The sequence below is a fragment of the Orbicella franksi genome, chromosome 14 (assembly GCF_964199315.1).
Source record: "Orbicella franksi chromosome 14, jaOrbFran1.1, whole genome shotgun sequence".
Taxonomy (NCBI): domain Eukaryota; kingdom Metazoa; phylum Cnidaria; class Anthozoa; order Scleractinia; family Merulinidae; genus Orbicella; species Orbicella franksi.
The window spans coordinates 4502981-4529099 of record NC_138158.1 but is presented as its reverse complement, the minus strand read 5'-3'; the positions used below and the strand labels follow the sequence as shown (position 1 = coordinate 4529099).

The 26119-nt window shown below is 37.7% G+C and overlaps 3 protein-coding genes across 3 annotated transcripts; 2 read left to right on the top strand and 1 right to left on the bottom strand.

The window, feature by feature from the left end:
• The first annotated feature begins 70 nt into the window (after positions 1 to 70).
• On the top strand, positions 71 to 10438 carry LOC145468797 (S-phase kinase-associated protein 2-like). Its single transcript, XM_081452499.1, has 14 exons — positions 71 to 1369; positions 1445 to 1571; positions 3111 to 3294; positions 4122 to 4230; positions 4636 to 4750; positions 5037 to 5110; positions 5531 to 5609; positions 5722 to 5783; positions 6458 to 6562; positions 6844 to 6898; positions 7394 to 7463; positions 8184 to 8235; positions 8779 to 8886; positions 9375 to 10438. The coding sequence occupies exons 1-14, from the start codon at positions 1311 to 1313 to the stop codon at positions 9559 to 9561; spliced, it is 1386 nt and encodes a 461-aa protein (XP_081308625.1). The 5' UTR covers positions 71 to 1310; the 3' UTR covers positions 9562 to 10438.
• LOC145468787 (G-protein coupled receptor-associated protein LMBRD2-like) lies at positions 10418 to 20865 on the bottom strand. The gene is made up of 14 exons (XM_081452484.1): positions 20375 to 20865; positions 19905 to 20110; positions 18992 to 19159; positions 17625 to 17835; positions 17446 to 17520; positions 16659 to 16831; positions 16088 to 16159; positions 15625 to 15677; positions 15147 to 15328; positions 14232 to 14365; positions 13720 to 13828; positions 12987 to 13188; positions 12422 to 12465; positions 10418 to 11827 (listed from the first exon to the last, which is right to left on the bottom strand). Exons 1-14 carry the CDS (start codon positions 20741 to 20743, stop codon positions 11531 to 11533), a joined length of 2295 nt encoding a protein of 764 aa, XP_081308610.1. The 5' UTR covers positions 20744 to 20865; the 3' UTR covers positions 10418 to 11530.
• Positions 20866 to 21583: 718 nt separating this feature from the next.
• LOC145468851 (uncharacterized) lies at positions 21584 to 25820 on the top strand. The gene is made up of 5 exons (XM_081452543.1): positions 21584 to 22059; positions 22980 to 23214; positions 23677 to 24228; positions 24802 to 25129; positions 25756 to 25820. The coding sequence occupies exons 1-5, from the start codon at positions 21784 to 21786 to the stop codon at positions 25817 to 25819; spliced, it is 1455 nt and encodes a 484-aa protein (XP_081308669.1). The 5' UTR covers positions 21584 to 21783; the 3' UTR covers position 25820.
• The last annotated feature ends 299 nt before the right edge of the window (positions 25821 to 26119 follow it).

The window sequence follows — 26119 nt, the reverse complement described above, 5'->3', positions numbered from 1 at the left end:
AGCCTGGTATACCCCATGGAGACGTGGTAGACTCCGGACTGAGCGGCCCGGTTTCGAGCCCTGGCTGTATTGGCGGGAAGAACCAGCATACAAGTGTAGGAATCGTTACCGGCGAACTGAATGTTGGGAGGTAACTGCGACGGACTAGCATCCCAACCAGTGGGTAGTAGAAACACTCCTTGTCGCTAAGTACTATGGAAAACGGAATAAGGCCTGGGGCTGCCTGGTTCTCACATCCCGCCTACCTACCTACGACGTAGTCGCCGGTTGACACGGACTACGTTGGGCGATCTGTTACAGTGGGTCCCCGGCACATATGCGATGGATCGCCGACGTACTCAAATTGGCGCGAAATGCAAAGCGAATTGGCGCAATTTTAACCATTCCATCTGTACATATGGAATTGTTGGAAAAATCGAATTGTTACGTCATACATTGCGTCCGCAGATGATGTTCACATAAGATATTTTCATCGCCGACAACCGCCGGCCTGCCTGCGAAGTTGAACTCAGTTCAACAGTTCAACTTCGCAGGTAAGCAGGCGGTCAATGCCTGGGACAGATTATGATTTGACGATAAATGTTCACATATGCCGTAACGGTGTCCCAGGCCGTGCCGGTGGCGATGTCTATTTGGGTTCATTGACCCAGAAAAACCCCACTGGGGGAGTGGTCAATGAAGATTTGATTTGATTTTTATCCCAGGTATATCGGCGGCATATGAGAACCAGGCTTTATGTGCAGGTATAGACCACTTGCATTGGCCCGCTGTAGACTCTTTACCTGTTTTCTTTAGTTGTACCCCTCGTTTTCCCAGAACAGGCCCTCTCTATCTGCATAGCCCGCTCTCTCTGTTGTCGACCACAAGGGTACTCCAGAAAAATGTGGGTGAGATTGAGAGTGTTATACAAAGTTATCATAACAGCTCCGTCTTTAACCGTAGGTCTCAACGATATGGCGCTTGATATTGTATAAACGTTATTACAGGGTCTTTCTTTGACCAAACACAAGAAAAACATCCAATATTACCTGTAATCCCTATAAAAAGTCAACTCTGGATTAATGGATTAACTTATCGTGAAATTCTCTGAGATGATCCGAGGATGTTTCCATGACCTGCCATCAACAACAGTATGACTCAGAGACGATAATATTCCGTCTTTATTAGTCCGTTCCAGTTCCATATTTCCGCCTCGACTCTGTTTCGACCCAGTTCCTCATCCACTCCTCTTACCTCGCTCCGGTGAATACCTGTTTGTTGTTCATTCGTTGTTTGCTCCAGAGCGGGAAATTTGTCTTCGATTGTGTGCGATGGCAGCCGTGCGAACGAGAGATCGGAGGAAAAATCGTAAAGCTTCCGCGAAAACCAGGTGAGATTCAGAATTACAGCGAAATAAGGATGCAGTTGAGACGAGAAGTTCAATGCTACCTTGGCCTTTTTGCAGTTCGAAGGACAATTCCTCATACAAAGATCTCGGCTGCACTGAACTGCACTGGCCTGCTGAAGATGAACGAGAGCTTAGCCAAGAAATCGTGAGAGTAAATCCACTCAGTCGACGCTCCATTCTTCTGGTAAGTAAGAATCTTATGAATGAATACCCAGAGCGAGAAAATTTATCTTTAAATAAGAAACCGCTGTTCCATTAAAACATTTGGTTTTAGCAGGGAGGTATTCGCAAACTTTCCCGCCATTTAATTTAGTTTATATTTGGCTCCCTGGTGCAATATAGATTATGATGGTGCACTTTGTTGTTTTCTTTACGTATAAAGTGCCTATTGATTAGTGATAACAGTGTATTGTATGGATAAAGGGATATCTGTGGATTTCTTGTCAAAAGCTGAGCGAATGCTTCTGATGTTTTTAAAAACGTACTTCAGTTGTTTGTCCATATATTCCTTCACTCTCGATTCAATATAAAGTATGTGTGTACGAATGTAGCTAGACAAGTGACTATAGAATGCAAACAAACAATATCGATACCTCAGATTGGTTTTCTCGTAAAAGCTAAGAAAACAAGACAACATTAAAAATTACAATGTTTTATTTAAATTTAACAGCTGCTTCAACAAAACACAAAGGCCCAGCTTATCTTTTAAGGGTCTCAAACCAAAACCTGAACATGTTTACACTATAAAAGTTATAAAACATGGCTAAAACTGTCTTATAAAAAAAAACAGTTGCTCATAATCCACTTGAACATCCCATGAAACATACATCCAAGCTTATCAAAGCTTGTTTTGAGTAATTTTATACATTCAATTTTTTAACATGGCTTAAAACTAAATAGTTTTTTATATGCTAAGTTGAACTACAGACTGTATGACAGATGCATAGATGACGCCACTTTTATTTTGTTTTGTTTGCAGTGCGTCTGTTCAGTAATTGATCACAGAAGACATCAAAATGTGGTAAGAACATCAGTTACACACTCGGCTATTGCCCCGTGTGACACTTTTTTGTTCTTACCACATTTTTACGTCATCTGTGATCTATTACTGAACAGACGCACGGCAACATGGAATATATTTGTTAAATATATTATGAATGGGATTTGGATACCTGCCATTGCGTGCAAACTTCAAATCAGAGATCTTGCAAACAGACTGGAGGATCTCTATTGAAACCAGGAGATTCACTAAAAACACATGCACTGTATATATTGGAACAAATAAAAGAAATTCACCGCCTCAAACTACCGGTAACTGAGTGAGGGATAGACCACTATTTTTTTTCAGGGCAGGGAGGTGATTGGGCAATTTTCTGGGGCGTGAATTTATTTTCTCACCTTAAGGTTGTGCATGATTTTTTTTTTTTTGTAGCTTGTGAAAGAATTTATGTAACATCAAAAATAGGACCTGGATAGTAGAAATCACTTGCTTGATTTTTTTCTTGATTTAGCTCCTTTTGAACAATTTTTTTTCGGTAGTTTTTGCTGTGAAGGAATTTTTCTTTGGAAATTGCCCACCCTCCCCCCTCCCCTCAAAAAAATAATGGTTCATCCCTAATGAAAACACAATGATCAGCATGTGATGTCAAAGTAAGTATTAAGGTACACAAATCATACAGTGGTTTGACTGTTATGTAATTATAATTTTTTTTCATGTTGCCAGGCTCCCAGTCACAAGTTTGTTGTAAGTCACTGGGGTAAAACATCGTCTTTAGTAGCAAGTGGTTTGTCATCATCATACAGCAGAAGTTGGATAAATGGACAGAGCGGGGAGGGGTGTGCAGACTGTACAGATAACAGACAAGAAAATATTGTGGCTAACAAGAGTGCTAAGCAAACCACTTCAAGTAAGGTTTGATAAAATAACTGAAAATATGGTTTATCTTCAAGATGTTTCAGCTAGTGCTTAAAGGAGCTTAGTCACAGTATTTTGAGTTAATTTTGGTCACATACAAAATAACCTTTGAATTAAAGGAATCCTGCAAATAGTAGTCTACTAAGATAGAAAAACACCAAAGGGATAATAATAAACCACAAACTTGAAAAACTGACAGGTTTTTCATGTGATTCAAATGTGTGTCATAATTTGCATGATTGTGGGGCATGGTGTTTACAGTAAAAAGAACTTTTGCAAGAACGTTTTGCATAAAGTAGCAATTATCTTTCTCTTTAAGGAAATTATTTCCAACTAGCTAGGAAGTGGTTAGAAGGCTTGTGAAGAAATGAAGATGTAGAGCGATGAGAGGAAAAAAGAAAATTAAAGAGGAACTACTTTTCTCCTTTATTGTTTATGAGGCCATTTGCATGCATACTTGGCCTGTTCCTGAAAATCTCTCAGCCAAATCTCTCAGCTATAGCTTGTCTCTTGGAAGACCTGTGTAGTAAAGGCATCCGACTGTTGATAAAGTGTCAATCGAGTGTTGACCAAGTATTGATCATGATGTCAACCGAATATCAATTGAGATGTCAATTAAGGGTATTGATTGAAGGTATTGATCAACACTCAACCCAGATGCCTTTGGTACACATGATCTGACTGATGAAGCTAAAAGAAATCCAACAGTCAAAATGCACATATAACCAGCTACAATCCTTAAATTGAAGTTTTTTCTCTCTACCTTTAATTTCCTTTGACTGATCATAAGATTTTAATCTTTCATATTTTACATTGTAGATTACTGGATGTCATTATCAGATGAAATAATTCTCTCAATCTTCCAATTCTTGCACAAGAAAACAGTGGTCAAATGTGCACGAGTCTGCAGACACTGGCAACGCCTGGCGTAAGTAGAATAGTGAGATTGTTACAATCTCAAAACTCTTCCAAGCAGTCTTAGTCTTAGTCTCTCCCCAGTCTTGAAGGGCAGATTGAGCTGTTCCAGAAAATACCCATACCCCTCCCATAGAGAGGTTTTTGGTTTGAAACTCTCCCCTCTCTACCAATCTCTCTGGAAATTCCAGTTTTGGTTCATACTTTCCTTTAAAAATTTTAGCTCTTGAGACCACCCCTCCCCACTGAAATTTCCAATAACCCTCCTTGGCTCATTGGTAACTGGTATTTTCTGGAAAAACACATCATCAATTTGAGTCTGAAGGGTTAAGTGTAAAATAATGTAAATTTGTTATGTTGCAGTGAAATTTCAAGAAAAAATGGTAAATCATAATAAATAGTTTTAAATTAATTTCAGATATGATGAAAGCCTTTGGCGACATGTTGACATGTCAAAGGCGAACCTTTTACCAGGATTATTAGGAAAAGTACTAAAAAGAGGAACTAGAGTCTTGCGCTTAGCCCAGGCAAAGGTGAGAATATAGAAATCATTATAGTCCTGATTATTTTATTTGTCACACCATCTAAATGAGATGGACGACAACTTAAAATGTTACCAGTTTTTGAATGTCTCTAGTCAAATGTGAGAGCTCAGAAACTGGGTTGAATTTCATTGCCTGCCAGCAAATCCTTCCATGAAAGGTTAGCTTTGCATGAGCTAATATTTGTTTGTTTGTTTGTTTGTTTCAGACTGGAATGTTATACACTTTCTACAATATTTAATGCCTTGGTTAATTTGTTTTATACACCTCTTTTCAGGTTGCCTCACCCATATGTGATGAAAATGCTTTGTTCTTCTCTGATGTAGTTCCTCTTTCACCAAAGTCACCAAGGTAAAATAGGAAAAGTAGAAAACTATTATAATCAACATAAAAAAGTGTTAGATTTAGAAAAGAAGGGACACAAAATTTTAATTTTACAAGTGGACAAATACTCATGTATTCTAAAACTGAATTAACACCAATTGAACATATTCATTGTGGGCGGTGTACACATATACAGTGTATATTTATCTCTATAATAATTATTGTTAAGCCATATTTTATACTGAAATTGGTTATTCAGGTGTAATGTTTATAGGGAATGTTTTTGGGAACAATATAGGCCTAGTCAGTATAACAAAACAAACATGGGAATACAAAAACTATCGTAAACCTTTTTTGGACCCTAGCTTCATTTTAAGGAGAAATTACTCCGTTATCACACTTGAGAATAAAGAGTTTCACTAACAAGTTGTGTTTTTCATATTTTAGTGAATCAATGTTCAGCCTGAGGTACCTAGATGCTACTTCTTGCAGTTTTCAAAATGACACGCTTTTGTGCCTTCTCTTGGTAAGTACATTTAAGTTAAGTTGAATTTCCTTTCTTCCAGTCCTCCCAAAAATAAAAGGTTTTTCAGTACATGTACAGGTCTTTCCTCACTTTTTTTAAATCTTTTTTTCAGCACTCAAAACAGCTTACCCACATCAGTTTGGAGTCCTGCAATGTCTCTACAAGTGTACTTAAGTGAGTTTCTAACTCCTATTGAGATCAGCTCTGCCTTGAGGGAAATCTCATAAAATACTTTGTGGGGGTGGGGGGTAAACTAACACCCAATCCAAGGGGGTGAGTATTGGGAAATCTCGTAAAATACTTGGTGGGGTAAGCTAACATCTAATACAGGGGGGTGAGTATGGGGAGATTGCATGAAATTCTTGATGGGGTTGGGGGTGAACTAACATCTAACCCAGGAGGTGAGAGAGTACAGGGAGATCTCATAAAATTCTTGCTAGGGTGGGGACAAACTAACATCCAATCTAGTAGGGTGAATATGGGGGATCTCGTAAATCTAAACCAGGGAGGGTAGTATGTACTCCTCAGTGCTGTCATAAGGTTTTGAGTCAACTGCTGCCTTGATCTTCACACCTGTAACAAGCTTATTGCTTTTGGGTGAATTATATCTACAATGGACAACTTCACCCACAACATCAAGGGCCTGTCAGTCATACTTAGCTGTAACAGGTGTCACAGGATACAGCCCTTTTGACAGCCCTGCTCCTGCTTCAGAAAGAAACAGTTTTTTATTAGGGATGATTTCACAATTTTATGGCACCAAATGAGAACACTGGCATACAGTACACCTCAGACCTCAAGAATTCAGCCCCCTTCCGATCACAAATTAAAATGTTACAACTTTTCAGAGCTATCAGTGAACTCCGCAAGCTTGAGGTTCTAAATCTCGCCATGTGTACTGGTGTCACAATCACTGGAATGAGTTCCTTAGTGAAAGGTGGAAAAAACCACAGGTAAGACAGTCACTATAGATTATAATAAAAAATGTGTTTTGTTCAATAATAAGTTTTGCTGCAATTGTGATTTCATTATAAAAATATAATGTCAACATCTCTTGTAAAGCAACAATTATCAATGAAAAGTTACTTTTTATATCATTTTCTGGCTTACAATACTTGAATAAAGTCCTTGGAATTAAGCCTGGTACAGGAAAATAAAGCAAAACTGATACAAACAATGACTTGTGATGAACTTGCTAGCAGTGATGTTTGTTTTTTTTTTTATTTGCTTTCAGACTCAAGCAGTTGAACTTATCATGGACAAACCTAACTAAGGCAACAATTTTACAGGTTATTTTTTGTAATTTATAAATAAGTTAGATTACATGCTAACCATACTGAACTACAAACTATTTATAATTAATAATTAGACTACAAGCCTGAGTTTTCTATTGCTTAAATAGTCAATATGGCGTAGCCGAGCTGACTATATCGCTCACAGAAAAGGAGGGTGATTAGTCTATTGTAACAGTTTTAGTACACACTCTAAAGGATTACCGTACAACACCTATTATTTTGTGTATCATGAATGCAATCACTATCTATCAGTGAATAGAAAATGATGCTCAAGAGAACCGCTCAGATTTACAGGTTTCCAATAGAATACAGCTGAGTGGCTACTACTAAATAATCACAGACATCCTGCAATTAATTATCATCAGAAATAAATAGAGATCAAACACTTGCAAAAGGAAGAGTTTTTTGATACAAATGCCAGGCTAAAAACGTTTTAAAGTCAATAATAGTTTGCTGTAGACAAAATTTGATGGTTATTTGTTTTTGCAGATTATAAAAAATTTACCAAAGCTTCAACAACTTAACCTCAGTGGATGTAGAGAAACTCTCACAGATGACTGTAAGTTGATCAAGATTTTCTGTATTGTCGGTCAGAGGTATAAAGGGGGCATTTCATTGAAGCCTGATTCACACTTAGCTTGTGAGATAAGCAGAGGCGTAAGTGCAAATGTACCTGTAAGCACAAGCATAAGCACAAGAATTCAACTAATTGCAATGTGATTCATGCTGTGCATGCATATGTTGCTAGTGTGAACATGCTTGTGCTTGTGTTTAAGATTGTGCTTATCTCACAAGTGTGAACCAGGCTTGAATGAACTCTGGTTTGGTAAATCCTATGAAGGTCAAATGGTTTTGTTCCTGGGCAAAGACATTCCAAACTTTACTTTTCTCATTAGCCCATTAGGTAGTAACAATTATAGTCTTACATGTTTTACGCTAGTTAAAGGTACGTTATGTGAGTGAATGTGTTAGGGTGACCATCCAGTAAGGCTGAGCTACAAAGTCCATTTTTCTTTGCACCATGAAACTCCTTTTGATTTTAGCAAAGGAGCAAATCAAGAATGTGCACAGGTAAGAGAGAAGTCTGGAGTAATAGCAGGGCCTTGTTACCTGCCTCCTCTTTACCCTTCGATCCTCTTCCCTGGGCAGTGGAATTTCTTTACTGCCAAAGAAAGGAAGTTACCTTGGAATATAAATCTTGACCACTGTGTGTATGACGATGTATTACCTGCTATGATTACTACAGTTTAGAATGAATCCATTTTTCGTTAATCACCAGGTATCAAACAGCTTGTCAAATCATGTCCTCATTTGACACATTTAGACATCAGGTAAGAATTTTACTATCACATTTTGAAAACTGTTTACTATTTTATTTTTGTTTATTGGTGTTCTCTACATTCAAGCCTTTCTCTGTGGACACCTGTACAAGGATGCCACTGTCAGAGAAAATCAAATTTTTTCAAGGTACCAAGTCTGGGATTTTCCAAATTCCTGTTCAAAATCATTAAAGTCAGGGAATTTTACTTTCAGGTTACCAGGGAAATAAACCATCTTGAATTTTGTTGATTCATAGGCAGAATAATCTTCCTGCATGGTCAGTAAAAATCACATTACAGTCAGGGAAGTCAGGGAATTTTTTTCATTTTATGTTGGGTGGCCAACCCTGTGAAAGCAAGCTTATAACCAGCTCAAAACTGGGCCAGGCGTAAACTTTGATGGTGCAAATTCTAGAAAGCTGTCTGGGATGGTTAACAAGCCATCTCAGTGTTTTCTTAGCTACATCCTTGTCTGTAGAATATGGACACAGGACACCTATAACTGAGCCATTGACAGCAAATTTCATATTAATTATTAATTCTTCAATCTTTCAGTGATGGAGTTTTGTTGACTGCAAGGTCTTTAGATGAAATTATCAAACTAAAGCACTTGGTTCATCTAGGCCTTAGCCGATGTTACAACATCCCGCCAATGGCTTTCAGGTAAAACTCAGTTCCTTTCCTGGAAATATAATCAACAATCATTTCACCAGTGTTTGACCAGGTATGGTACTTGAGTATGTGGCTTGGATATCCACAGAATTAAAAGGATGTAGTAAACAATTCCAAACACTGAGAAGAGAGATGAAAATACAAAGAGCATTGGAGTAGTTTTGGAGAACTTAAGGTGTTTGAAACGTGGTCGAACACTGAAAATTGAAAACAAAACCAAGTACAATCTTGTTAGATTGAGACTGGTAAAAGCTCAACATTGAACATAGAAGGGGAGGCGAAGTGCAACAGGTATACCCTACAGTTGCCTGTGAACAGGCTCACCTTTTAGTCACGCAAGAACAAAGAGGAAGCACTTCGCCACTGACATGTGAGCTCCCTAAACATGAACCTACCCGCAGGATAACTTGACAAATGAGTCAATGCTTCCTTGCTTCAACCATTCAATACTCTATACTGACTGCATATTTTCTGTTTAGTTCCTTCTCACAGATGAAATCTCTCAAAACACTACAGATCTTTGGTCTTCTTAACACAGAAGGAATTGAGGTCTTAAGGGCAGAAATTCCAAACATCACTGTGAACAAGTCATTTTTCTCAATGATTGCCAGGCCAGTTGGATCTGTGTACTATGGGACAATCTGGGGTGTGCAATGCAAAGGATAGATCTTCAAAATCTCCTTACTAATGTTCTGGTTTTCTTAATAGTTAGAAGAATTAGAAGAATTTACCTCTACTTCAAAGTGTTTTGGTTTTGTTCAAAACAAAAGTTAGAGAGGCAAAAAATTAATCCCTGTTTTAATGTACAGTTTTAGGAAAATGTTTTGGGCTTTGCCTCTCAATTAAAAAAAAAATTAAAGCAATCAGGTTTTAATTTGAGGTATTTAAAGAAAACAGACCTCACAATTTTTATTGAACGTAGTTATTTGCAATTTAATATAAAAGGATTTGTGTACATCATTATATTGTAAGAACAAACATTTTAGAAATTTGTAAAAATATTACATGCAATGGATATTACAAGAGAAATGGTTATTTTTTTGAAATGAAAATTTTTCCACATTTTTTATAGTCAGTGATGAAGCTTGGAAGATTATTTTTTAAAACAATTAATTTTTTACATCATTCCTTTAAATTTCCCACTATGGCCATTCGAAAAAACTTCATTGCAGGTTAGTTTTGGAATCCCATACTTATTTAATATAATTTTGTTTGCCTATCATTCACATAAGCTTCAATGCAGATGCTCTTTGGGCTCATCATGCAATCTTCCTGAAAGATTGCATAATGAGGCCAAAGGGCCTCATACTGAAAATTTCATACTGAAATAATAAGAAAAAAAACCTCTAGCAATTTATTGTTTCATCACAAACAGCTCCTACATGTAACAAAGAGACATCTGAAAGTCCCATTTTGGTGTGCATGTACTGTCCAAACAAACAAGTCATCACAGGAAGGTGTCAAAAATATGCATTTCAAATATCTTTATTGAACAGCAAAATGTTCCATGCTTGCTAAGTTATAAATAAATACAATCACAAACATTTTACAATTATATCACTTGGTGTTCTGTAAGGTTTTTAATCCACTTAAAACAAAGTTACTTACAGTTTAACTATTAACTACAAGTGATCATGTTACTGTTAGTGGTAAAAAGTTATCAAGATGACGTTCATTTCTAACCTTGTCAAAAGAAGTTGAATTAATAAAAACCCATTAAAACAGTCAAGTGTTACATCTCAAATTTAACAATGCATTGTCGTTCCTGCTTACTGCTACAAATGCCGCTAAACAAATCATAGATTAGACTAATGCAAAATTTACAACTCATGTCCAGGGGTTTAATTAAGGGCTGGGCACTGGGCAACTTGATCCACTGTGCAGCCGATTTTGCCCACCTGGTTTGACCATCTGGAGGAAAGTTCTTCTTTTAAAGAAGTTCAGTTCAAAATGTTTTGCCCATCAGTGAAAACCAGTTTACCCTTGTGGTAAAAATGTTAATGAAACCCCTGCATGTCTACATGTGCTTTGACAATAACTACCTATTTGTCCAGTATACAACGACATTTTTAACCACTTTTATGTATCAGAAGGGATGCAAAGGAACAGGAAAAACCTTACAGGGGGACAAATAAATTCCAAAACAACAATTCACTTTAGTCATGTTAATCAGGTTCACCTAAATTGAAAAAAAATTGACAGTAGCGCTTATATACATTTTCAGTTATTTCTTTGTTGTCCATACAGCAAAAGTTCACTAAACCTTAGGTAACAGATGTTATTTCATAAATAGTTATCAAATGTTTAATTAGCCAAGTGAAGTTACATTTAAAAATGTTATTACCAGTAAGAATTACCAACCCTCTCTACATATTAATTAAAGTTTTGCCCTTTTGTAACCAAGCTCATTAGAATATCAATGCTCCTTACTGAATACTATAACACTTCTTGTCACACTACTTATGAGAATTTGTTGCTGCATCAAAATCATAGAATTTGCTGTATTTATATCCTGATAATTCAATGGTTATCTTCATTGTAATTACCTTTTTGCTTGGCAATTTGTTTATGTTGCAAAGAGAAATTAGATCTAAATAACTCTCAGGAATTACATGTTCATGTCAAATTCCTTGTGTTATAAGTCATCAAAAATGTTCTTTGGTGCTCGACTAGAGGGTGATGATATTCCATACCCAGAAGTTGCATTATAACTTGACGATAAACTATTGGCATCATAGTCAGCAGCGGACAACAACTCAACACGATCACTTTCAGTGTCGAACCTAGAATACTTTGCATACTTCCCATCAGACCCTGTAAGGTTTGTCAAAGATGTTGCATTGTCATTGATTGAGAGTCCGCGTCCTTCACGCTCAGCCTTGCGAGCTGAAAGCTTTCTTTTTGCTGACTCGGCCCTTTCTGACCAAGATTCCTAGGATCATAAAAAATCATAAATGAGAAACAAGTGAAGTGAAACACTGTAAAAGCTTCTACCTCCAGGTGTGTGTATGGGCCGTCAAAATTGTGGTCGTATGGAGCATTTTCTTTGGGCTCAAATTAGTGGCCATAACAACATGGTGGCCAGTGATGATGATTTAAGCTCTATCTCCCAGTCTGGGAATTAGAATTGATGTATTTCTACTTCCCCCTGGATGGGATACTGGTCCATTTCAGGGTTACCCCAGGCAGTGAATTTGCTGGTACCCATTTATACACCTGGGTGGAGAGAGGCAAGAACACAACACAATGTCCCTGGCCAGGGCTTGATCCAGAGACAAGTGCACTAACTATGAGGCCACTGCACCTCCCAGGCCAAGAGATACACCTGGGAATAATTATGTCAGAACCCCTGTTCAGATTTGTGTAATCTGATCTTCAACTACTCACCACAAAGGGAAATTTGAGACTAATCACTAAGGGCTCTATTCCTGTCATTCCTTGATAAAATCCACATGCTAAATACATTTCTTACTCCCAAATCTCCATAAAATTATTTCTCTACTAGGAAATATCTACATGCACTAACCTTGCGACTTCCATCTTCAGTCAGCATCTCCCTTTTCCTTCTCTCTATAAAGGTGACAAACAGAAGACAATAATTATTGTATTACCAGTAGGTGTAGAACTGGAGACAAACTTAAAAGCTTTTTGTATCAGTTTTACCAGAAAAGTATGTAAAACAATTTGGGTGCAGCACTTAGATTTGAGAATCTAGCTTTGTTGGAACCTTAAACTAACTTGATGGCAGTGATGTGGAAGCCTTTTATGCATGAAACATTTTCTTTGAGAATTTTGTCCTAACTTCTCACATTTTACTACTGAAAAAAAATCTGAAATTAACAACTCTCCAAATTAGTAATGTCAAAAAATTAAGACCGCTAAATCCCTAAAGTAGTGAACAAAAGTACAGAGCCCATTGTGCAAAATAGAGCTAAGTTGCACCAACTTGGAATTTTACAGTAAATGAATACGAATTGTTAATCAGCAATAGCAAACACAAAGTTGTGCTCATGGCAAGAAGTTGTTTATTAATTAGTGGAGACTAATAAACTGGAAACTGCTTACTGGAGTTAAGATAGACTGCAGCTTACCTCTTCGAGCAATATCTTTTCCCTCACTGACATACTCTGCTGACAAATCATCTTCAATAATAAAAGTTTGGAAACCAAGACAGTTGAGACACCTGGTACCCAGACTGAAGTACGTTGCCAAGCACACCAACACAACACACATGGGATAGTACACATTGACTCCTTTGGAAATGAAAGACAACACATCCATGTGGCCCATAAACTGTGAAGAAAACAAACAATTGGGTTGTCATAACGTTTTGAAGTATGAAACTTTACTGTCAGAGTAGGTGGTTAACAATGCCATCTTGTTCTCAAGAATCAAAAGTGGCCCTGAAGAATGGCTGACTGAAATCATGAAGTGTTGGGAATTTTCACTAACAGTTGGCTACTTTTGACAACCCAAACCAGTGCTTATCATGAGTGGGTTGAGTTTACTGTTGGTTCTCGCCTTGCTTCAAGGGTTTTTCTGCAGGTTCTTGGGTTTTCATCCCTTCACAAAAACCACTACTAAATTCCAATTCAATCTGGAAACAGTTGATGAACAGCCTCTCCATGGGATGTGCCACTGCAAATTCCTATTCATTAAATTTTATTTATTTATTTATTTATTAAATAATATTTTTTTATTTACTAGTCAGAGTGCAAATGCCTAGATAGAGCACTACTGAACTAGTAAAAACAAATAATAAACAGGTTCTTGAAAATGCATTATCATCATCTCAAGGTCTCAATGCTCAATGAAAATGCTTACCTTAGTGAAGGAAGTTTCAACTTTTTCAACTGCTCCAGTAACATGTCCATCAAGATGAATGACAGCAAGGAAGTTAAGACACAAAGCATATGTCAGGCGACAAAGAAGCCTGAAAAGAGGAAGAAAATACGGCATTGAGTACAGTGGAATCTGAAATGTTTGAACCACCTAGGGGAATGATAACTGGTTAAAAAATCAGGAAGTTTGAAGTCTGAAAAATCCAAATTCCACTGTAGCTAGTGTCAACACTTTTTAGAAAATATCAACAATTCTTTTATACCAGAAGTTCTTGTTTCAAATTATTAAAAGTAAAAAGAGAGCTGTGTGATATAATTTTTAATCCATATTTAATTTCCACCTTTGGCATTTTTCATTTAGTTGTCCTCATTTCTTAATTAGCTATGATTTAGGTATGTTTTAGAAACAATAATTCTAAAACATAAATCCAGGGAAGAATTGAGATGAGAGTGTAAGATACTTGTACAGAGTAACAACTACTTTTATTAACTTACAATCCACTGAAGAGCAAGCTGTTTGGATCTGTCTGATGCTTTGGAGCAAAGTAGTAATAATTGAAGAACCTCATTTTGAAGACAGTGTAGTAAACACAGACACACATGTATGAAATGGTTACACATGATATCACCTGCAATCAAAAACAATCCAGAGTTTTCTTTTTGTGGCAAAAAACTTGATTCTCAAACAGTTTGAGAACAAGTCACCTTAGCCTCTGTGACGATCTGGGTAGCAAACAATGAGATGGTTTAAGATAAATTTATTTATACATTCATCTGCTGAAAAAGCCTATGTGTAAGTACACCTATCCTTTTAAACCCACTCAAGAAACATCTCAGGAATATCTGACCTGAGAAATTCCATGTCAGATGAAGTGGCTGTAGAGAGAGACCAAGGCAAGAACAGATCCAGAATTTTTGAGGTGAAGACCACAACACACAAAAACACAGTGCAAAGTGTAGTTTATATTAGAGGAACCTGCTTTATGGACACCCACTTTTCATGAACAATTTTGTCTGAGATTTGTTATAAATTACTTGAATGCAGAAATTCTAAACCAAGTAACAACTAATCAGAGGCTACATGGATCTATGTTGTTTTAAACATGTAAAGGGTTTTGCTATGGGAAATTTTGAGGATCGTCGGAACATCGTCAGAATAATGGGTCACAGGTCTTGCAGAGTCATATTTTAGTGCTTAATACTAATAATTGTGCACAATAGAGTCTAGATCTTTCCACAAAGCTGTCTCAGAGTCTTGATATTTTGCAAGGCTAAGAAATTGATCATCAGTAATTATGGAATTTTTCAGGTCAAACTTCAGATATCTTTTGAACAGGGAGGGAATTGAGCGCATGTTGTAACATCTGTTTAGAATCTTCAAGCTACAACGTGTCATTTTTCTGCACAAACCTCTACATAGAAATAATAATATCCTTCACTAGCACTGTGGATCATCTGTGCAAATATCGACAACACAGGCTTGACATTGAAGAAGGTCACCTCTGACCAGACAAGGGTCACCGACAGCAGAAACAGAAGAACTGCAGTTACACGCAGCAGTGATGGCAACATCCAGACACGCCAGTACCACTCTAAAAATAATGAACAAAAGACAAAATAATTAGATCTAAAGATTGAAAGTAAGGGCGTGTTCCTTTTGGGTGATCTGGATCAGGATCAGTGATCCAAGATCACTCTGGATCATGGTACACCAAAGTAACCAATGAATCCATGACCAGAGTGGATTCAACGGTTCCTTTGATGTACCATGATCTGAGTCATTGTGGATCACTGATCCTGATCCACATCACCCCAAAGGAATGCACCCTTAATCTCTCTTTTTCAGAAAAATGGTTTGCACTAATGGTTTCACACACTGATAACATACCCAAAACGGGTTTAGTTCCACTAGATGGTGCTCTCAGTGAAGATTTGTAGTGTCTGTGAAGAAGAGAAGAATGTTTAATACTGGATAGAGGCCACAAAATGGTGTTTTAATAGCTAGTGTATTGCACTTCAGAAAGAGCAGTCTATGTTCGACTGCTGGCTAGGGTCATTGTAACCTGGCTAACAGTTCAGTTCCAGCTAATATCAGGACAACCTGACAGTGCACAATACTATCCGGAAGGGGGGGGGGGTAGCTTCTGGGATAAGCTCCAGTGGCATCAGACACTCTTGCCCATGAGTGAAAACTTTACTATCTTTACCAAGTAAAAAGCCAACTTCAGTTGCAAATGTTTATGGAGTACAAATTGCATGCTGAATACTACTGTAAGTAACCAACCATGCAGCAACAAAATATAAATCCTAATTAAACTATAGCTAATGAAACTATAGGATGCTTTACACACCTGTCACTGCTCCCTGTGTTTCGTGACAGATCTTCTAAGTCAAACACTTTTTCAAGCTGTATGTTCCACTGGCTAAAAATAGAAACCAAATTCTAGACACAAACTTAAGAGTTCGAAGGACAGCAAGATTTGAAGTTAAGCAACATGTTTAGTCTCACTCATCCTACAGCTTCATATATAGACTAAGTTTCAGGTAGAATTCCATGCAATTTTGCAAGATCACATTGTATTAGAAATAGCCCAAAGAAAATAAGCACACTGACTGGTTCAAAATTGTGTTTCTATAACTCGACAGAAACCCAGAACTAGCACCAGAAGTTGTTGTCATGATGGCACGAACAAACGGCATGTTCTAAGAGAAATAGAAAACATGTTCTCTGTATTTCTATCAAGTTATAGAAACACGAGTGGAAGTTTGAGAGAACTCAAAAAAGCTGTGGGTCAGCTTGTGTTCCCACAGTATTTCTAGTTCTCCCAGACTTCCACTCGTGTTTCTATAACTTCAAAGAAACATGGTACATGTTTTTTACTTCCTAAATAATATTGTTAATTAAATTATCTATCTGTTCACCATTGTGTGCGTTTCCATGTGTGAGTGATGGTAATCACCCTCTTGTGAAGTTTTGCTAAGCTTTTCTCTGTGTAGGTCTCAGTGATTCTACTCCCAGTCTCCTTCAAGTAATCCTCGTAATCAACATAGTCATCAGTTCCTCTGTTAAAATTGGACTGCGAAGATTCTGGGAACTAAAACAAGAAAAAATAATTAGTAATAATTGTATTTCTCTTGAAAATGTTCACACCTTGGCACCCTAGAGTTGTTTATTTTTTCATTTGGGGGAGCAGGGGAACTTGGTCCCATTCCCCTCTCACTTCCTCCTCACCCAACTTGATATTCCTGAATAGCTTCAGACTTGACTGTTCTTTTAAAATTTTGGCTTTTGAAAGCACCTGCCCTCTCTTAATTTGCAGTGACCTTCTTCAAGGTGTGTGTGTATATATTATCTCCTAGAAGGTTTTAGAGGTGTCTCATGTCACTTTATCATAGAAACACTTATGAATTCAGGGGCTTTAGCATCATAGATACACATTTCCCACTTGGCTAGCAAAGGCTAAAGTTCATCCACACAAATCCTACAGATCGGACAGCAAAATGGCTTGTTTTAGGGTGCAACAGAAAGAATGTCAGAGATTTGCTTCTTGCTGATACAATGTCAAAATGGTAAATTAAAACCTATGATTATATTGATATTTATTCAAAATTGGGAATGGTGATGAAAAAAGTCTTCATAATGAAGACAAGATAATTCAGGTTTGACTGTAAAGACCCAATAAGCAAAGTACAGATTATTCCAACATACCTTCTTAATGATAACTTCAAGGTGCTTTCTAAGGGGATGTCTGTAACGTAAAACTTCTGATGCCCGACTTACTTCCTATAAAAAGAAGTATTAAAAAAACTTATTCAACAAGTAAGTGGCATGTTTGGTATCAGTTGCTTTATACCAAAAAGTCCACCTTGAAATTAATGATTTATTACCTCCAATACTTCTGACAATTGTTCCTCCGCCTCTTCCCTTTCGACACTAAGTTTTGATATTTTGAAGTAAGCATGAGCCATCTGGAACTCCAGCCGAGCAGTGTTCCATGTAGTGCGTGGCACTTCTACCAAACCATACCCCATAAGGAACACCAGAAGCAACAATCCCCAAGTGTTAGATGCGGTGATTCCAATGATTTTCAAATATGTTCTAGAATAATCAAAAGAGGTAAAGTCTGCATGCGAGCCAAGTGGCCCATCAGGCCAGAGCTTATCCCGGTTTCTGTAGCATGAAGCAACTAGGAGTATTTCTACTCCCCCCTGGATGGGATGCTAGTCCATTGCAGGGTTACCCCCAGCATTAAGTTCGCCGGTACCCATTTATACACCTGGGAAGAGAGAGGCACTGTGAGAGTAAAGTGTCTTGCCCAAGAACACAACACAATGTCCCCGGCTAGGGCTCGAACCCGGACCGCTCGATCCGGAGACGAGCGCACTAACCATGAGGCCACTGCGCCTCCCACAGAATAATCAAAAGAAACACCCACTTTTTTATTATAACATGGACTGTGTATTAAGCAGACCCTGTATTAAATAGACACCAGCCTCAGTAACTTCCATATAATTTCCAATGTTGTAACAAGTTAATAAAGATCATTTTAAGGTTATTTGAAATTAATCAAGTTAATCAGGGGCTTGGTATGGATTTCCTTAGAGCATGCAAGGAATAGAAAATTAATTGAGCACCCAAGGTACCTGAGCTACTAGTGGGGTAAAAAGGCGGTAGCTAGAAACCTACAAATTGAAGCACTTGCCTTGGCCATTTTGTTTCATTTTTGTTGTTTATACTCATCATAAACACCCTGCCTCAGTCATAATTTTTTCTGGCTACAGCCCATAGGTTAGAGGGCATGTCCCTCCAGAACGATTTCTATTTTTAGTGGTTAGAAAATGCCATTTACCACGTCTTTCAGTGAACAGTTTCATAAATCAAAACTTGGAAAAGCATTGAGCACTTAGTAACAGACTTATGTTTATACAACAACCTTTGGGATACTTGATAGCAGGTTTAATAGGAGAGACTAGAGACTGTCAAACAAGCCAATCTAAATATTAAAGATGCTTCTCAGCAATAAATATATATATAAATTAAATTAATTACCAGAATGTTACCGTAAGATTGAAACAGATTCACCCAAGTTGGAAACAAATTAATATAAAAAGACAACATGTACACTCGTGCACGTCTTCCGTACCATTCTCTTCATTTCACCTCACAATATCAATCACATTGTTTAGCAGACAGATGTAGCAACATAAAGAGAGACTTGTTGCCATCAATATGGTACTGATATAATAATACTCACCCATCTAAATGTAGTTCAGGCTTCACAATAACGTAGATCAGAAGGATACCAAAGATGATGAGATAGCTGCCATACCATAGTGCATTCTCATACAGTGCTGTTTTGATTTTACCCCGCACAGTAAAGTCACCTGCATATGAGTAGGACTGCATAATAGGAAGGATAAACCTTGAAAACAAAAAGAACTTTCAAACCTGTGACCAACATCTAATTTCTCTTTACAATATTAACCCATTGTCAAGTGAGTTGGTAATGTGAATAAAAAACATTATCAAATACAGGATACCATTAATACTGATTAGCAAACAAATTCTCACACCCAGCTTAGAAAGAAATGAAGGCAGTCTGTATGGAGAATTAGCATTTTGACTTTGGGTGATTGCCAGCATCCTAAGATACATATCTTAGGAATAAAATCAAAATTGCCTCACACTTTATGCATTTGTGTTTATTTTATATTGTATTTTCAACAACAGTGCAGCAGCCATGAGCAGAACAACAGTGGCAAATTTGGAATCTTGCCAATCTTTAAATTACACTTGAGGTTTCATGCAATATACTGGATCATACTGGTGTGTATGCATTTTGAATTGGTACATAATCAATTTCTTTGATTTTCGTTGATTAATTCAGAAATTTGTATTTGGGTAAGCAAAAATTTGCAATCTTTTAGGACTATACAAAATACTGCTTGTAAATCCATGCAAAAAAATTCGTCAAAGCAAGTAGACAATACGTTTTTGTTTAATATTGTAATTTTTTCTGTCGGCATACCATACAGGTGCAAAACTAGGTCATAGGAACCTTAGAAGCGACTGAAAACATCTACATTTTTAAGACGATTTTCGCCTCACAGACGAATAACTCAGCTACAAATTTCATCATTGCCGAAGGTATATTTTCAACTACTTACCAAGAAAGTATCTGAGAAGACCAGTAAACTACCCGCCAAAGATCTGGAAGAACATGTTCCCGTAAATAACTCCAGGGTTTCTCGCAGTTTGACGAAGTAGTCTGGCTTGAGTTACTCTCCGAGAAATTTGAAGAAGTGTTCGACAAAATCTCTCTCTTATGTCGTGAGTTCACTTGAGCATCTTTCAAACATTTTCTGTAGAACGTCTAAATGGTAGAGAAAATATGTTTTTGTCTAGATAAAATCTGCCTGTTTGAGTAGAAAATATAGAAAAGGCACTTGTTTTTTCAGTAATACTAGCTTGACACAAATTTAATTCAGCTTCTTAAAACTGACGCATAATAAAATCTACATAAAAGTGACAAAACCAAGTGACAACTGGTGTACAAAATTAAGGCTACATTTTCCTTAAATCGGGTGTGATTACAATAATTTCCGGCATTTTAACATTGAAAATGATTTCAACTTACCGCTGAAACATCTAAAGGAAGGATGAAAACAATTAGGAATGAGAAATACCAAGCAATGAAGACTGCTATGGTCACCAGCCAATGTTGCTTTCGCCAATTTCCATACTGATGAAGAAGACACAATGTCAGAAGAAACACAAAGATCATCTCCACTGTAAACGGTGCAGCACTCATCTTGGAACACCTTGGGTTACAAAGCAACAGAGTTTCGAGCCTGTAGTCCCAAAAAGGCCAAGAAACGAGCCAAAAATGTTTGATTACATTACGGAAGATCCTCAACTGACCGGTGATCAAAGCTTGCACTCGGCAGGGACTGGGAACTGGTAACCTTGTTACGTAAGCGTAGAGGCTGGATACAAGGCACCTCATAGAGCTCTTTGAAAATGCGGTCCCAGACGGCGCAACCGTTGATCCATATCTTTACAGTCCGAACTGAGATGTTCTCTCGCTCACGGTCGAACATTGACTAATCGTAATGAGCATACTACACAGATCTAATATCAGTGCGAGCTTTATCGCATGTTCTCTGACAGTGCCTCCTTTTCCACTTATGAATGGAAAAAGAGGAGCCTGGATTCTATAAATGTTCCCTGAAGCTCAGAAGTCGGTAAAATTTTCATTAGTAAAGTTTAACCTTACCGCTGTTTCTTGGAATAATCAAAACTACAGCGTCGAAAATTATCAACTAATCTCGTATGCTTCCCACTCTGTGTTTTTCGTTTTATGTAAAACAAAAAATAAAATAACTAAAAGAAAAGATATAAAAGAATATGACCGAAAAAGTGCAAACAAAACGATCTATGGTTAGCGACTACATTTCAATATTAAAGACAAAAAATAACAGTGTAATCAATATTCTCGTATCCTTTATTCAATCATGCACTGAACCGTCCAAAGCTAAAATGAACCAAGAGAAAATGAATGAAAGTAACCAAGATATTGACTCACTGACTAGCTTCTCCATCTTCGTTACAGCTACAAATACATCACTGTTTTGCTTTGTGAGCTGAGAACTGAGGGATGTTTTGAAGCATTTCTTTTCTTTGTAACATTAGATCAGTTTGTAATTTACTGTGACGTGTTTCAGTATTAAACAACGAACAATCCTCATCAATTAATTCATGAACTATTTAATCAGCTGATGAACTGCTGTAAACCTTAACTAATGCCACGTAATGAGATTTCTATTAAATGTGTCTCTTTCAAAAGTCTTTTATCGTAAAGCATAGAAAGGCAAAGATCTCCTTTCGGGAACGTTTATCAATCTAAACTTTCAGCAGAACACCAGCAATTTCAGTCGAGAAAAATCGTTAACAGACTTATTTAACAGTGTCGTAATTTTAATCCGAACAAGTATATCTAAGACGTTACATTTAGTACACCTGTTATCACTGGATTTTTACAAAAGAATGAAGTTTTTATCGAGTTTTCAAGCGATCTTCCTCGGTATGTTTTTCCTCGTTAAATTCGCCTTGTCCAAGAAATATGGTCTAGTGGAAATAACATCTAGTAATTATGAAACCCTGGTAATAGACGGAGAGAAAGACGCATGGATTGTAGCCGTCAAAGGCGCCGGGAAAGTGTATCTGGACGAGTGGAAAGAAACTGAGTTTAGTCTGCGAGGATTATTTGTACGAGTGGGAATAATTGATCCCGAAAAAGATGGAGCGTTCTTGAAGAGAAAGGTATGATAGTTCAAAATTCAAAATTCAGAATTCAATTCAAAAAACGTTCTGAGATAGCACAACCGTTACTCGCTTAACAATATTTAAGATCTTTCGAGAGTAAGATCCATTTTGATAGAGGCTTTAGTAATGTGGTGTCTTATAGATATTTTATGTCGATTGATGGTACGGGAGACTAAAATTATGGATATCTTTTTCAAATGAAATTCTCGACTTAACTTTGACCCCTAAAAATTAGTATAAATTCTTCTAACCGTTTCCCATATATTTCATTTAATTTCAGTTCTGAGAATTTGGAGTTAGATCAAGACAGTATCTCTTAGGCTGATAATTTTTTTTGCTTTTCTTTTCATCGGCCTGTTTCACGCTCTGTTGTTATTGAAAGGCATAATAAACGGTTGAGCTATTTAGCAATAAACTACGAATGTAAAAGGAAGATGTATAGTAGATGTAGAAAACTCAGTTTCGTTTTATTATGAGCACCGTAATACTTGAATCTGATTGATGAACGACAACTTTTTTAGGACTGATACACAGTCAAATTAATCTTTATTGCACTGCATGTTGTTCACTTTGAAGCTTACTTTGTAAAATACGTAAGATACCACGTGCGCTCTCATTGGTCGATAGGTGTGTTTGGATGAAAGTATGTATTCACGGTTGTGTCGTTTGAGATTCGTGCGTATTTTCTAGAAATATTTTATAAAAGCAATAAAGAACTTTCTCCGTGTTTAGATAGCCTCATCTAAACACTTGGGGGCTGGGAGAATTCTCGAAAGTTATGCAAACCCTCGACTACGCGTCTCAGGTTTGTACAACTGTCTCGAACTCTCCAACCCCCTCGCGTTAAGATGAGGCTATGCAAACAGGCAATAAGTCTTCTATAGCTTAAATATAATGCCATATTTTGAAAATTCAAGGGCTTCCTTCAGAAGGATAAAAAGTACCCAGTCGCCCGCGTTTTTCCTTATGGTGGTTACAAAATAAAATCAGCGGGCAAGAAGGATGTTGATTCTCGATTGGAGGCTGAAAATATCGCACTCGAAAGTCTGCCTGATGAAACAACCAGGGTTAAAACAATGGAGGAGTTACAGCAGTGTGTAAGGCGAGGATACGAAGCTCAACCTTTACAAATGCCTGTCGTGCTACTAACAGGTAATTTCAATTTCAGTTTGAGAGTTATATATATTCGAAAAATAAGAGCCGAAAAATTCTTGGTGAGGAGTCAAATGAACCTGAACCGGAAATAGAATGTCTAGTGATCGCGTGAAACCCAAGCCAGCTAAATAAGGTAATCACACCTGTCCAATCAGGTGAAATGTAGGAAAACACAATGAACCAATCAGATGTCACATAAATTCGCTACCGGCGTCAAGCGCGGGAAAACGTGCGTCATCCGAATCTCCACTAGATTTTATTTTGCTTCTGATTGATAGAAAATAACGGCATGTTTGCCTCCGATTGGTTAAGTGTCGCACGAGTTTTCTGCACCAATCAGAACTCACTGAACACGAACTTAAAGAAAACATCGCCCGAAACATGGAAAGATTCATTTAATGAATGGATTTTCATTTCTAAGTAGTTCGATTAATTATTTTCTTTGATTCCCTCTTACAGAAAAAACCACTACATCACCTCTTTTCCGTGGCATTGCTCTGAAATACTCCAAATATTTCAACTTTGCTGTTCTGCAAAAGCCGAATCAAGAGATAAGGCAGAATTTCCAAATCAGAAAAATACCAGCCATCTTGGTCATGGTTGCTACAGAGAGTGCTGACAAAGAACTCATCAGATTTAGCTCAGTATTTTATGACACGAACGAGTATGGCGAAATCTCGTACCTGAACTTGACGAGATTTTTCTTCTCTGTCCACGAAAAACATTACCTGGATCACCCAACCGCCAGAAAATTCAAGGGTAAAGTTGGCTTGAGGGAATTTTTCGTTGAAGACGTTAAAGAGATTCTGGCGAGGGAGCCTGAGAATACTTATCACGAGGATGGAGAGAGTACTCTAGAGAAAGAAATTACATTTGAGAATCATAAGAGAATGTGTGCAGATACCTCCCTTGGTTTGTGTTTGATCTACTTCGTGGATGGCAAGGAAAAGACATCAGTTAAGAAAGCTTTAAAATTGTTTAAAGATCTACAGAAAATGCCAGATATGAAAGGTAACGCTATTACGAAAACATTTCAATTCTATTATTTGATTTTTAAATGTGAGTTACCGAGTGTGGTGGAGACACTGGCCAAAGTACTGTAAGCGCATTCTACTAAAATGACATGAAGCCTAAAGGTTAAAGGGAGTACTTAGTTTACGTACCCCAGGGATATCTGAACTCCATATTTCCAGGCTCCATTGGGTCCTGAGAATGGGTCAAGTCTTTTTGAGCCGTAGTATGTTGTTAGCGCCAGGATCTGACAAAAATGCTGGAGATAATTTGCGATAGGTCTGGGCCGGGTTTTTCAAAGCCCGATTAAGCTAACCGAGGATTAGCACCGGAGAATTTTAAGCAGTGGAAAACATTTTAATACCAGAAAATTAATACTTCGTTCATTAATCCGGGGTAGCGTTAACCGGCTTTCGAACAACCTGCTATAGTCGGTCAGTTGACAAAAATTAGCGAAAGTAATAATAAACGACGTTTCGACATCTTCAGGATGTTATTGTCAAGTAAATGTGTAGGTTAGTTTTGCATTATAAATACTAGCATTAACTTCATGATCTTTTTAACATTTTGCAGATAAACCTTTACACTATCTTTGGGTTAACGCGTCCTGCCATCCAGAATATGGCGAAGTTTTCGGCATCTTTCCCGACAACCTTCCGGTGTTGCTGTTCGCGAAGCCGAAAAAGCGTCTGTTTAAAACATTGGATGGAAGTTTGACGAAGGAAAGAGTCGGTGAAGTCATCTCGGATATATTTCTCGATCGCGAAAATTTGGCGCCGTTTTCGCGTTTTAATGAAATGTTGGCCGTGGACTGTCAGAAGGTGAAGTCTACGAGTGAAACCAGTGAAAAAGAAATTCAGAATGAAAATAGTAAAACAAGGGAGAAGAGCAAAAAGACAAAGTAAGTATGGATATAAAGATGTTTTTTGACCTTTGCTATGCAAACAATTCTCTGTCTTCTTGTTGTTTCCCTGTGAAGAAATGAGTGTGGAGGGAGAATCATGTTCTTCTTCTACAAAATTGTGCGCAATTATTTCAATGTGTGAATACTATATATTTGACAAAAAGCCTGTGAAAAGTTAACACCATTTTTTTATATCGACCTTGAATACAATCTCGTCCCCAGAGCGTGCGCGATTTCGGTCAGCTGCTGACCAAAAGGATGGCGGTCTCTGGGAACGAGATTGCCCTAGCACATCCCCTGGCATGAGTAGGACGGTTACCACTGAGAGTAAGAGTGTGGTCTCAGCAACACACAAGTCAAACAACTGAAAACAGCAGTAATGGAACAGGTCCTCTAATGGAACACCCAGTCATCATGGGGCACGGGTCATAGTCTTTCCCATAGCAAAGCGAAAGAGGGACTAATCGTGGTCTACTGAGTATTCAATTAAAATGTTTTTTGATGAACGCCATCTTCCTCATAGAAAGATTAAAAGTGAGGAGGACCACGTGCACTAGGAGTGTGTCAATGGTGTGACTTGACGCAGCTTTTATAGTAAACAACATCTTATTTTATTCTTTCAGGAAAACCCCGCAAATGCAGAAGGATAAACGACAAAAGAAAACTCGAAACGGAGACGAACTCTAGGGACTCGCGACATTAGTTTTAGCGTTTCCCACATGGAAATTTGACTGTTTAATTTTGTGATGTATGCATATGTAGAACACAATCCCTAAAGGTTGGTCCTCCCCAACGCATGGCAATGATGAGCGCCTGGAACTTCGGTTCACCTTTCTGTTGTTACGATTGCTTTTACCTCCCCTGGGCGCCTGCGCGCCTACTTGCAGCTCTCCCCAGCCTCTTCTCGGTCTATTTTTCCCTCGGCCTATCAGATTAATTGACCAACACCAGAAAATCAAAGACAAAAGCTTTACATTAGAGGGCTGT

Excerpts from the sequence above, each read along its gene's own strand:
- LOC145468797 (XM_081452499.1), top strand. The coding sequence starts at position 1,311 with ATGGCAGCCGTGCGAACGAGAGATCGGAGGAAAAATCGTAAAGCTTCC. Across the intron at positions 3,295-4,121 it reads TGCTAAGCAAACCACTTCAA|ATTACTGGATGTCATTATCA; the intron begins GTAAGGTTTGAT and ends TTTACATTGTAG. Across the intron at positions 7,464-8,183 it reads AGAAACTCTCACAGATGACT|GTATCAAACAGCTTGTCAAA; the intron begins GTAAGTTGATCA and ends GTTAATCACCAG.
- LOC145468787 (XM_081452484.1), bottom strand. The coding sequence starts at position 20,743 with ATGAGGTGCCTTGTATCCAGCCTCTACGCTTACGTAACAAGGTTACCA. Across the intron at positions 17,521-17,624 it reads AATTGTCAGAAGTATTGGAG|GAAGTAAGTCGGGCATCAGA; the intron begins GTAATAAATCAT and ends TTCTTTTTATAG. Across the intron at positions 15,329-15,624 it reads TGGAACTAAACCCGTTTTGG|AGTGGTACTGGCGTGTCTGG; the intron begins GTATGTTATCAG and ends CATTATTTTTAG.
- LOC145468851 (XM_081452543.1), top strand. The coding sequence starts at position 21,784 with ATGAAGTTTTTATCGAGTTTTCAAGCGATCTTCCTCGGTATGTTTTTC. Across the intron at positions 24,229-24,801 it reads GAAAATGCCAGATATGAAAG|ATAAACCTTTACACTATCTT; the intron begins GTAACGCTATTA and ends AACATTTTGCAG. Across the intron at positions 25,130-25,755 it reads GAGAAGAGCAAAAAGACAAA|GAAAACCCCGCAAATGCAGA; the intron begins GTAAGTATGGAT and ends TTATTCTTTCAG.